At 40.8% G+C, this 13342-nt stretch overlaps 2 protein-coding genes across 2 annotated transcripts in view; one reads left to right on the top strand and one right to left on the bottom strand.

Moving 5' to 3' along the window:
• LOC118216463 (microtubule-associated serine/threonine-protein kinase 1-like) overlaps positions 1 to 13342 on the top strand; it is a 60212-nt gene that overhangs the window by 13159 nt on the left and 33711 nt on the right. The gene's annotated exons all lie outside the window — the stretch shown is intronic.
• On the bottom strand, positions 3498 to 10759 carry LOC118216467 (riboflavin-binding protein-like). Its single transcript, XM_035397636.1, has 6 exons — positions 10585 to 10759; positions 9197 to 9386; positions 8342 to 8441; positions 7351 to 7479; positions 5654 to 5750; positions 3498 to 5236 (listed from the first exon to the last, which is right to left on the bottom strand). Exons 2-6 carry the CDS (start codon positions 9360 to 9362, stop codon positions 4922 to 4924), a joined length of 807 nt encoding a protein of 268 aa, XP_035253527.1. The 5' UTR covers positions 9363 to 9386; positions 10585 to 10759; the 3' UTR covers positions 3498 to 4921.

The following is a 13342-nucleotide window of genomic DNA, read 5'->3' as shown; positions in this document are numbered from 1 at the left end:
TGTATTTTGATAATAGAGCACCATATAATTGCTTAGATAGTGAGATATTGATAGATTTTGCATTTTGCACCAAATGGATCATCAGGACATCTCTTTTTTCATGTTAATTGTGTAAACTGAAAACCAAAATTGTACTATTAGCATAAATCTACAGATTCGTATTTTAAATATTTAAAATAACCTTTGGGGCAATATAAACCCTGCGGCAAACCCATTAACACAGCACGAATTTTAAAAAAAATCCTGTTAGTTGGAACGTGTCATCATTTTGACGCAAAATATTCTATGAGAATGGAAATCAAAGTGATCGCCAAATTCTGCCGTGCATCAAACATTTGTCAAACGAGAAAGTTTATTTTAATGGGCTTTCTTTGAATAGACGTGCACCGGAAAATTACTGCAAACTCAGAAAGTTCTTTCGTTGCCGCGTTCAGGTCGGTCTAAGCTAACGTTTTTACAGCTGTTATTTTTGAACCAGATTTCTCTTCGATAATTATCGTAAACCTCTGGTTACCTCGTGAACCCTGAGCGAGCGAGAGTCTAAGAGAATGTCCCGAAAGACTGTACGGGACAGGATCAGGGAGCGAGCTTTATTGTTAGAGAGCTCAGGGCTGTTTACGTTAAGACAGAGGCTTTTGTTGCGGTTTCCCCAATTTCCTGCCTCCGATGCCCCAGAGGTGCGGACGGCAGGACTGTCCTGGGTGGCCTACAGTTCTGGCAAAGTTGTGCATCGTTTCCGAAATGTATCACGCTTGTTAGATGATCGAGAACAGTCCCCAATATTGCAACGAAGGGAGAGTTGTATGGTTTCAATAAGAATAAACGTGGGCTATAATAGATTTTCATTGATATGGCGCTGTGAATTTGCTCGATGACGAAGGCAAGCTTTATTCGTTTCCAGCGACAGGAACGGATTATAGGCTAGTATCTATTCCAATGAAATATGAAGTTTCCCTCTGTGGCTCAGCAACGTGTCGCTTTGGTTTAGCCTATTAATGCCTGGATTTTACATTATCTGATTTTTATCCCTATAAACTATTCACTATAGTCCGTTCAAAGATTGAAATGCATAAATCTTCGAATAAATAGTTTAGCTCTTATTGGTTGGAACACACACCGGAGCAGAACGTTCCAATAGGTCAGTTATATCGTACAAATACGACCCTTAATTTATATCAGGGAATATGTTTGAATCGTAGCGAACGACAAAATAATCGGATTCTTATTTCATCGCGGTTTTTTCTTCGTCAGAATACCGTTATTGGATTTAAATGCACAAGAGCAGAACAGGACAAAGTGTTCCGTTGTTAGAGCGCTGTATTATTCTGCTTGCACAAAATTACGCATTTGAAGTACAATCAGTTCAATGGATGACTCAAAAGTTATTATTCAACCAATACTTTAGGAAAAAAGAAAGCTTCGCATACCGAAAGATGCCTTAAATTCGCATTAGCCATGACGTTTTAATTGAGGATTAATCGCATACGTTCAGCTTCAAGCTTTCCTCCGTGTGAAACAATTGACAATGATGTACTATTCAACTGATACTTTAGGAATAAAGTTTTATTATCATTGTAATCTACGGTTGGCATAGATATTGTTTTCATCGTTTGTTGTGAGTTCATATTAATTACGTGCTTCCGTAGGGAGTCTTCACTTACAATTGTTGGAAAGAGCACTATATTAGATGGCCAGATGTAGGCCTACTACAAACCAGAGCATAGCAAAACAAAAAAACATATTAAGGTACTATTTGACTTAACTCTGATTTTTCTATTTTGTCTTCGTTCGCTAATAACTCACTAAATTGGTAATTGCATAGCTAGAGAATGTGTCCCAGATATTCTTCACCTATAAATAGCCTATGGATTATATTGTTAACCTGCTTATTTTGTGTTTTCAAATTATTCCATGTAATGTCTATTAACGTGTGGTTTTCTGAGAGCAGCTCAATTTAAGCAGTTTTAAAATAGGAACATTAGAGCAATCGTACTTTGATTATAGGCTGCGCGGAAGTGTGTTTCAGAGAGGCTCTACTAATAATACTAATTTTCTGTGGATGTTACTCCAAAAATATAAAGACCTGGAGTAAACCTGGTGCAGTGTGTTTACATTTTCTGAAGTGCACGGCATCGTGCAGGATTTAAATGAATCACAACCTCATTCACGTTTTGGATCATTCATGATTTTAATTATTTTATTTTCATGTATTTTCGGTAAATTACTGCCGGGGCGGACTGCAAGCGGACACACATAGCCTGGTTCACGGTTTCACGGAGTAAGAATCATTTAGTCCCAAGACGTCATGGTCACGGTGACAAACTCGGTCTACTCATAAATCGCTGGTCAGTGTTTTCAGTGATGTAGAATACTTCCATCGATAATCGAAAGAACTGCCATCTTGTGGCAGGATGCGTGTATTACACGACCTTTTGTTCACGCTTCACTCATTGTAACTGCTAAGGATAGTATCTTTTCAGGTAGAACACAGTATCTGCCACGTAGGGCATGTTGAATGATGCATTACTACACGTACACGCACAGTAGGGTTATATGACCATTTATTAAATTCTTTTAATACTGCAATGCATGAAAAGCTCTCTCTCTCTCTCTCTATATATATATATATATATATATAACATTGGAAATAATATATACTCATTTAATGTAAACTATTGCAACCAGAAAACTCACTGCAATTATTTATATATTTGCCGCTAAATGTAGTGCATTTTGACCTACATAAATATCAAATTCCTTACATTTAGTGTTTTATGGTTTTTAAAAGTTCCTGACCTGAAATTTCAATCATGTAATGCTACTTGAAAAGTCATCTAATTCATGGAAATAAACCAGACACGTTTGCACACATCTATTCTTTATTGAGCACTTCAGCAAAACAAGAACATTTAAAATTCATACAGATCCTACACTGAGACAAAGGAGCATCAACACTCAGGTCCATCCACGATTATTTTTGCTTTACTGTATTTTAACCAGCTAAATTTTCTGGAGCACAGACTCACTCATCAGACTCATAAAACTCAAAACATGATAGTCTGAGTCTGACTAGGTTGACACATTGGTGTGGGATAAATCTGTTTAGGCTCAATGGATGTGGTCTCCAAACCAAACCAGTCAGTTATTTCACCTTTTGAATCACAGTCTCCTGTAGGTGAGGTTCCATTTGGATGTGTCAATCTGAGCCCACTCACTGACCAATGATAAAATGCTGGATAAAACAGTCCAGGACAAACCAGATTACAGGAAATTAATCTCACAAAGTGTATCTCCTTTCTGAACAATATAGAAATGCATGCTTTTGGGGTGCGGGAGTTATACATCTCTTCTCTGATCTGACTCTAGCTCCGGGGTGTCAAATCTTATTTAAAAAGGGCCGGTGTGGTTGCTGGTTTTTATTTTAGCCCAGCACTGCAAGGCCTGATTGAACTAATTAACTAATCATGGTCTTCAATCATGACCTTGATAAGTAGAATCAGGTGTCTTCTTGCTGGGCTAAAACAAAAGCCTGTACCCACACTGGCCCTTTTCAGATAAGACAGGACACCCCTGCTCTAGCTCCAACTTTCTGGCTAACCCAAAATGCCCATATTTGTGTCTTCTGTATAGCAATATCATTAACATCACCTCTGCACCTTGAACTAATGCACTTGTTGTACGTCGCTCTGGATAAGAGCATCTGCTAAATGCCTGTAATGTAATGTAATGTAATGTAATAGCAATAATAGCAATATTCATAATCATGTGAAAGCTTGTCAGACACAAACACCATGGCTTCCTGCCTGCTATGAAGATCATTTTATTCATTCATTGTAAAGGTTTCGTTGCCGTTCTTCTTTCACTGTCAGACTTTTGTTCTTTTGTAGATTCTAAAAGACCTGCACTTACTTTGCAGAGGTACAGAAATTATCTGAAAGGTGATTTTTACAGCTGACCCCACTCACCTCTACATTTTCAAATCTTATGCTACATATACATTTTTGATGTCATGAACTACAGTTGCTGACTGCCCATGTATCTGAGATGACTGTGGACACATGTGAAGGAACCAGCATTGGCTTATACTTCTATTTAGAAAACTATACCAGAGTAATTGGTTGGGAAAAAAAACAAGCATACACAACAGACCCAGGCCTGGAGGTGTGCACCCTTGGGCTAAATCCTGCAACCCTGTTTTTATAGGAGCTCTGTGCACTAACTGAAGTCTACTAACTCACTTCATCTCTAACATTGCCCCATTCTGTCAGCAAAACCATAATTCCTTCTGAAGCAAGAAAAAAAAATTTCATGCCTATAACTATATTCGTATGATATGTTATGCTGGGTTAGGGCTTGCAACAGATGGTACAATATATTAGTTAAGAAGGGTATAAGCAGTGTACCATATTTGTGGTTAATATGGTATATGAATTATTTATGCAATTCATATATGTGGTATATGTTTTGGTGATGTATTTTATGTTATATGGTATGTCTGGTTCATTGTATGTGATGTGTAATATTGCATATATGATATATGTTGTGCGTGTGTGATGTAATATATATGGTATCTTTTTCATGCTTGGTGTATGTGACATGTAATACCATGTTTATAGCATCCATGTAATGGTGGGCAATATATTGTTTAATATGTCAGTTTAAGTTTATGCAAAATATGATTTTAAGAATATAGTGCAAATCCGTGGATGGAATTAACATTCAGATGGATGGCTAATGTGTCTCTCCACCCAGCTGTACCCATCATCCAATCACAATTTTGTTTTAATGCTGGGATACGGGGGTTGGATGGGGGTCTTGAAAGTAGCTATAAATAATGGTCCCTGTATTTATTGAAATTATTTGGCAGGGGGAGGGGGGTTTGCAAAATTTGACTTCTTTTCAGGGAGTGTCCCTCAGTATTCTAGAACCCACTGCCGCTGCCTTCTGCGTCATCCTTGGCGACAGAGCGTTTGCTCACAGCTGCATTTTTACCTCCCTTCCGAGCCTGTGGGGGCAGCAGGCGGTGGCAGGACCTGACGGGACGGGGGCCTTTCTGGGTGGTCTTCGGCACGCTGGCGCCCCCCTTGCCTCCCTGCATAGAATTGATAACTGCCCTGTCAGAGACGCTCAGGGTCAGGCAGCAAGGTCCTCCATCTCCCACATCCTCCTGGTCCTCCACTGTCATGAAAGCATCCCCCATCATGTGGTTGCACAGGTCACTCTCGTCCTTGTACATCTGCCATGCCCACGAACCAGCACAAACACAGAAAGACATGGAGGGAGTGAATCACACATCTGATTGCACATCATTCAGATTTACATGTCCAATTGATTGATTTGTTACTTTGCCTCACTTATTTCCACGTGAACTATCCACTGCTTGTCTGGGACTCTTCGGGGAATGTCACCTTAGTGCTGTTTTTGACGAGGAAGGTCATATGACACTGCTGAGCCTCTAGGGGGCAGCAGTGATACAACTGAGAGGGCAGGATGTGGAAGGCTGCGATATACACTGTGCACGCTGTGTACATGTGTGTGCGTGTGCGTGCGTGTCCCTGGCAGTGTGAGATTGCATCAGAGTCAAAGGGCTGACTGACATCCTCTTTTCTCATTGAAGCTGTGACCTCACCTGACCTAACAGAGTTATGCTTACCTGATGGAAAGGCACACAGGGCCCTGTACAGTTGACTCCCGCCCAGTCGGTTGTCCAGTTCCTTGCGCATGTCATGTCATTCTTGCAAGCCTCAAACCTGACAAGCAAAGGATTCTCAATCACTCCAATTGCTACTATTAATATCACATGGGCATTACTTTTTAATTCAGTATTTAATCATGCTTAAGAAAGCATAATGGATTATATAATGAGTTATAAATACTTTAATAACCCTTGTGTTCTGTTCACTTATTAGCACCTGTGAAACTGTTAGTCTGGGACAAATATACCCAGCACATAATTGGGATTTTAATACAATGCAAAAATCTAATTTATGCAGAAATACTTTATATGTGATATCTATCTCACTTACAAACAATATGAACAACATATATGGTCAATGGTTTCCATTTACATCTAACATTTAACAATGAAACTATCATCAACATTTTGTAATGATTCATATTTAATAAAATCCACTATAATTAAGGCAAATGGGCATAAATCGGTCTTTCGGATGAGACGCTAAACCGAGGACCTGACTCACTGTGGTCATTAAAGATCCCACGTCGCTTGTTGCAAAGAGTAGAGGGTTCCCCGGTGTCCTGGCTAAATTCCCAATCTGGCTCTCTCCAGCTTGCCACCTAATCATCCCCTGATTTAACTGGCTAAAAAACGTTCTCTCCCTCTCCACCTTCGCTAATGGGTGGTGAGCGTTCTGGCGCAAAATGTCTGCCGTACATCATCCAGGTGGGTGCTACACATTGGTCGTGGGTGAGGGGAGTTCCCACTCATCACTGTAAAGCACTTTGTGCATTCAGAAAAGTGCTGTATAAATGCAATGATTCATTCATTCATTCAAATCATGTTTATCTGTGCAAACTTATGCAGCAAACTTCATGCAGCATATTATCAATATGTATTATTTTGAGCTTCCATTCTCAATTTTATCTTGTGATATTCAAAGAAATCATATAGGCAAAAAGACATAAAGCAAATATGGATTAAGACCAACATTTAGAAAAACAAAACAAGAACCAGGTTGACACTGGTTTAGTCACTGATTTGGAAATACATCTCTCAAACTTGTCATTGCTCTTTTACTGAACGTTTAAAATGGGTCAGGTTGAGGTTAAGCATTTAGAGCTACACCATGTTCTGAAGTGCTTAATGGGAATATAAAATATTACACTAAATGTATTTTTTCACTTTCCTGGCTGGTTTTGGTAGCACAGACTATTTTTAATCAGTCTTTGGAGCCCAGCGATCTGCTTCTTTTCCAGAAAGATTCTTAAATTACAGAAAGATATTATCCTGAATACAACCACCACTCGTCTTTATCTTCGACTTGCAGAAAAATGTCTGTTTTTCTGTGTTCATTTCGACCAGAGGTATTTGGTAAATGGTAAATGGACTGCATTTATATAGCGCTTTTATCCAAAGCACTTTACAATGGATGCCTCTCATTCGCCAGAGCAGTTAGGGGTTAGGAGTTAGGTGTCTTGCTCAAAGACACTTCGACATGCCCAGGGCGGGGTTTGAACCGGCAACCCTTCGACTACCAGACAATCGGTCTTACCTCCTGAGCTACGTCGCCCCCCCTACGTCGCAATTTGTGAACATTGGCCCACCACAGTTTGAAATTAACCCGGGCCTGGGACGGTATGAGTTTCATTTTGTTGCCATGGTGATCTCACCAGTTTGTACAGAAGCTGCGGCAGAGGGGTGTGGCCTGAATGGTGTCTGGGGGGTGGACGAGGGCCCACAGCATGGCATCTGGGGAGCATCGGAGGAAACAAGCCACACGCTTCAGGAAGCTTTCACAACTGGAGGGAGAGAGAGAGGGAGCAGTTGACAAACAGGAAAAGACGGGACAAGAACGGCAGAAAGTGTGGGAAGGACAGCAGGAGGGAGAAGGAGAGAGGGATTGAGGAGAGAGACAGAGGGGAGGACAGAAGCAGAAAGGGTGGTTGAGAAAGAGGAGGAATAAGATATGAAGAGTGGAAGGCATGGGTAGAGAGGGAGAGAGAGATGGAGAGGAGGGAGTATGGGTTCTTTAGTTCTTGTAATTATTTAGGCTATTTAGTAAAACCATTCAGAAACGCTACATTTATGTCCATTTACAGATTCGACCATGGATTCACATTGTCAGTGCAGGCACAGAGCACTTACTGAGGGACAGTCATTTGCTAATCATGGATAGCTGGTTTTGTGGATCATCAAAGTGAACCTCTGGATTTTGCGCATGGGCTACAGCCAATGGCACTGTATATGTGACTGAAATAAAAAGTGTGCAACCAAAGGCCATGTTTCACAGGATTTCAGCACCGCTTGCTCTCCATTAGATGCCCACTTGAGCACTCTGCACCTGATTGTGTGCAGTGTGGGGTAAGCAACATGATGGCGATTCATTGTCAAGTGTATGGGGTAAAGAGCGTGGGGTTAAGTGCACAGTGCTGGGTAAGAGGTGTGGTGTTAACTGTGTAGTGTGGGATTACTACATGTGCAGTGTGAGATAATGGCTGTGGGGTTACGTATGTAGTGTGGGAAAAGGTGTGCTGGGTTAAGAGCCCATTGTGGGATAAGGGGTGTGTTAATTGTGTAGTGTGGGGTTATTACGTGTGCAGTATGGGGTTATGGGTGTGGGGTTGCGTTGTGTGGTGTGAAAGGGGTGCAAGGAAATCTTACCTCGGGCTAAGAGATCCACACCAATCCCAAGACTCATTGCCCATCATGGCAGCTGGGTAGCCTGAAATATCTTCAATGTGCTCCTGAGAACAGCAGGAATCTGGAAGTAAGACAAAGAGGGAGGAGGGGTGTGGGGTTAGAGAGGAAACAGGAGGAGAGGCGGGTAGATGGAGATATGGGTATATAAAACAGAGCCACATACATTGATGATCGCCACACTAATATATGTCTTGTGGTGGATAACAATTACTGCATGCTGCTGCAAACAGTGAGTACAAATTCAGCCTGAATCAGTTACTCAACAGAAAAATAACAGGGTTTTTTGCTGTATCATAGAGACAACAGTTTTTGTTCATTCTCCCCTTACCACAACTTAGTCCTGGCTCCCCAGTATTAACGTGGAATATTATCAGAGATGGAAAATTCAAATTCAGAAAGTAAAAGTTCTTCCCAGTATTTTGTTCCAATCACCTGGATTTGGTCATTGGCACAACTCTTCAGCCAGGAGGTAGAACTAATTAGTGGAATCAACCGATCAACTGGCTGATTACTGGATGGAAGAAACACAAGGCAGGACTTTTACTTTCTGCCTCTGAATAATGTGATATTTTATTTTGAAGTAAGGTATGTAATTTTACAAGTAAGTTATTTCCATGAGTTTATTTATACAATAGACCTATATGCTAAAGGCCATTTTAATTGACAGAACATCTCTATTTATGGAACACTTTACAGATATGTTGCCTTTTTTTAATTACATTATGCTTTGCTGCTGTTCAAACTTGAACTTGGACTTGATTACCTGGGGGAAAAAACATAGCGCGCGCACACTATACATGCTAGTAATGAACTCACTCTCTCGGTACAGCGCGCAGTCTCTCAGATTTGGCTCCGGACCGGGCTTGGGTTTGTGCCAACCGTCTTGCAGGCATGCCCCTTCCCAGCTCCATGCGCAACCGATCAGTACAGCCGATACATATGCGACCACCATTAAAGGCATTGAGTCTTTTGTGCCGCCCATGTCTTCACTCTGCCAGATGGCAAACTACAAGAAACATTTGATATCTGAGTGCATACATTCGTACTGAGTGCATACATCAGGTTTAAAATGACACGGCATTAATCAACATTCCTGGTAAGGACGTGCATTCGCGAATCCTCAAAATATCCTTCGCTGAAAAATATTTTCAGTGACTTAGAAAAATACAACTTGAATCTTCCGAGGTGAACCACAGAAACTCCTCTCTCTGTAGCTGGTAATCTATTCAGCACTTGACGGAGACAAAGGGGGGATTCTCCAAAAATGGAACGCTTGATAAATGTAACGCTGTCAATGACTTATTCTACAGTTCGGCTACGGTAGTCATTTCAGGGCTGTACAAGTGCAGTTTAGTCTTCTACCACCTTCCAAAGGAACGAAGCAGTGCGATAACATTTCCGGGCATATTTAAAAACCTGTTTTTGAGCGAGCTAAGTAAAAAAATCTCTTCCGGAAGTAATTTTCAAGTTTAAAGCTTTATTTGTATTTGCAATATATGAAATCAAACATCATTTTTAAAAGTTAATAGCTAAGTTTAGAGCCTCGTCTGCGTTGCTCTAACAATGTGCTTTTTTGTCGTTCATTTTTCATATAAATATGTTTACATAATTCCATTTAAAGAGAAAACGAGAGGATTGGTACCCAAGGAGGTTATGAAGAGGGATTCAGATTTTGAGATGAGAGGCTTACAACCATCTACATGTAGTGTCCTTTGGGCAGAACTTAGGTTTTTTAAAATTGTGTTTTATATGTGTATATATATATATATGCGTTGACATGGCATCATCTTCTGGACGCGACTCTCCCCTACTAACGCCTTGTATTTTTAGCTTAAAATATCAAAACGTTTGGTAAAACGTGTGATAAGATGTAGCCTATTTCTAACATAATCCGATAGGCTACTTAATAATAAACAAAACCACACAATTCCGTTTACTCGGGCATGACGCCCATTACCATAAGAACCATTGCATCTGGTCTGTTATTAACACAAAAAGATGAAACACCCCGTTCATACAACAACTCTATTAAAGAAAAAAGTCATGAAGTTAAACGACAAGCTCTTTGCCTATAACAATACTGAAGAAGCAGCATGTTCACAGAAATGGCCACATAACCACAGGAAACCTAAATGATCGGCTGCATCGACAAGGCAGAACCCGGTCCCACGATACATTCCTTAGGTGGTAATTTGGACTCTTACCTGCAGAGCTGGTACTTAATATCTGTGAAGATATCGTTGCGGGATTTTCCCGAAATGAGAAAAGGAGAGGTGCGTTCTCTTGTCAAGTGCACGTTTAGTTCTGCAACGTTCAAGCTTTCCTGTCCCAATTCCAAGCTCCGGGTTCCTCCCTTGACATCTTTTGCTGTTTGTCTGTAGTTTCTTCAAGGGCATCTGCTGTACAAGCAAATCACCCGCCTACCCACCCCCACGCCCCACCCCCACTCCCAGCCCCCTTCTTGCCATAGTTGTTCTCAGAATTATTTGTTATTGTGGTTTTTAAGTTTGGCAGACTTAGTGGGGTGTCTACTTGGCGACGTTTGGTGTGAATTACTAGACTGATATCACTGATATATCTGTTAGGCCTAAATCAAAAAGGCTTCCCGTTGACCAGAAATAAAATATTTCGACGGCTATAATATCTAAATTTCAATCAGTGCCTTTTTTCTACTTGTTTTTTTTTTTAATCTAAATTTATTTTTTATTTTCTTAACGAAGTAGGCTATTTAAAGTTTGATGGAATGTGGATGTCGCAGTATGGAATGAATCGCAGCCAGTATTCAAGCGTGTTTCTTTTCACCTGCGAAGTCCCACACACGCGATTCAGACTGATTCGGGTTATTCCAGGTTGCCGGTGACTAGTTTTATTCCCCACATTGCCGCAGAAGCATTGTGTAAACACGAGATGAGCTGCCAGGTGCTGAATCCCCGGAGAACCCATCTTCACGGGGGTAGCGGATTCAAAATGTGTTAATGTGGACAGACGCTTTTCACGGTTTGGGAGGGCCTTGGAATTTTATAGACAGGAAGATTCATTCCTCCTCAGACTAGTAAACCGCATTTCCCACTCTCCACTTGATATACCGATCTGTGCGTCTGACTGTTGCGAACGGTGAGTCAGCAGAGCGACAAACAGTTCTTAATGCTCCTTGAGCCCATCAAATCAGGAAGCGATGTTCTAACCCCAGGTGACACAGCATTAGCTATAAATCCCTGGCAAACATCTTTGGAACCACCGAAACAGATGGCACTTAGTGCCCTAGATACATTGATATTCTCGGTGAAGTTCCCCACCTCACCGTGATAAATACTACAAATTAATTTTATAGAATAAGCTAATGAAACAGATCTCTGTACAAACTATTCAGATCAATGAGCTTTATATGTGTGAAATAAATAAAACAATTACAAAAGCCATAGAGTTGATGTACATTAATTAATAAAATTCAACCTTTGATTGCTGCAATAGGTGATATTTAAGGATCGTCCAGATACAGTTACTCATACAGACCCCGTTGCTTTGTGACATGCCATTTTATGCTTTGCCACAAGTGAGGCAGTTATTCCCTCACCCGTGACTATATAGTAAGATATATTGGACAGAACCACCAACACTATTAACAAAGACTTTTACAACACTGTCACCGATCTGATACAGTGAACATTCCAGAGTGGGTACAAATGTTATCTGTTAAGAGTTTAATTAAAACGATTAGAATGAACACTGGACATTTTACTGTGCAGCCATTTTCTTAGATGTTTGTCACGAATGTAATTTGCCAATGCATTTGCTCTGTGCAGACTCATGCAAACAACAGGTAGCCTATTTTGAATTATGCAAAAGCGTTGTGGTATTGAAAAGGAAATGTAAAGTCGCTCCGGTTGTTTATCTTTTATCATCTCTGATTTTTGACGTATACGCATGCTGCACTGCAGTGACATTTGTCTTCGTTTGTTGTCTTTCAGAATGACAAGCTTTGGTGCTCTCAAAATGATTTGTTCAGGAGGCAAATAATCACTTGTCTGGCAGGCAATTTGTTTCACAGTCTCAATTCTCGTTTTACCCCTCTGTCACGCGCTGTAATGTTACCACTGACCTCTTTATTTCAGAGCCACACTAGCTACTTGAGCCCCATGTCGACTAATTCCAGACTTGAGAATAAAACCTCACAGTAGCAAAATGAAAAATTCAGCATAATGAAAAGTCAACAAATCTTTCATCGTAAATGTAGATTACGTTTTCGTAAAATAAAAAATAAATACACGGAAACAATTGATTATTCATGGTCTAAAATATAATTGGGCTTATCCTTATTAGTGTATTTTCTTTAGGCCTAATCCATCCTGTTTGTCACGTGCAGGCTGTGATGGCAAAGCAGGGGCAGCAGAAGGGATAGGTTGGATTTTGAAGAACAGGCGTTTACGCCGATCATACTCCCACTTCTGTACCCGACACAGACGGACAGTAGATTACACTTTCGCCCACACACTGTGACCCCAACCACCTTTACGACGTGCTCGCACAAACCGCTTGGCCGTTGTGAAAAGCGTGCGAGTCCAGGCTTCCTTGTTTGGTCTCGCGGATGAGATTCGGGCAGACAACCGATTTGTCTGCGATTATTTTGAATGAACTAATGGCATTATTTGTGCTACAGCTATTCGTGGACTGATGAAGTGAAAAACAGGAATGAGCAAACAAGCCACAAATAAGTGCTGTAGAAATAATTGAGTCAGGCATGGGTATTTCAATATGCTGTCATTTGCCGCGAGGTCGCCGCTATTGTCTTAGGCTTGGCAAGCAAAACCAGACCTTCCCCGCCGCTAATTGCTGGACATTCGTTTCCACTACTTAGAGGTGCTTTCTCTGATATACTGAGCTCTTTGTCATTTTGTGTGTATTATGCATAAAAGAGAAACCAAAACATTCCGAAGACACCTTTGTGTTTTGCAAGGCGGCGTT

The sequence above is a fragment of the Anguilla anguilla genome, chromosome 17 (genome assembly GCF_013347855.1).
Source record: "Anguilla anguilla isolate fAngAng1 chromosome 17, fAngAng1.pri, whole genome shotgun sequence".
NCBI classification, from domain to species: domain Eukaryota; kingdom Metazoa; phylum Chordata; class Actinopteri; order Anguilliformes; family Anguillidae; genus Anguilla; species Anguilla anguilla.
Note: the sequence above shows the minus strand (reverse complement) of the source record. Positions and strands in the feature narration are given on the sequence as shown.

Bases quoted from the DNA above. Each gene is read 5' to 3' on its own strand.
- LOC118216467 (XM_035397636.1), bottom strand. From the start codon at position 9,362: ATGGGCGGCACAAAAGACTCAATGCCTTTAATGGTGGTCGCATATGTA. The intron at 7,480-8,341 runs GTAAGATTTCCT...CTCTCCCTCCAG, and splicing joins TGTGGATCTCTTAGCCCGAG to TTGTGAAAGCTTCCTGAAGC. The intron at 5,751-7,350 runs GTGAGATCACCA...TTTGCTTGTCAG, and splicing joins CGCAGCTTCTGTACAAACTG to GTTTGAGGCTTGCAAGAATG.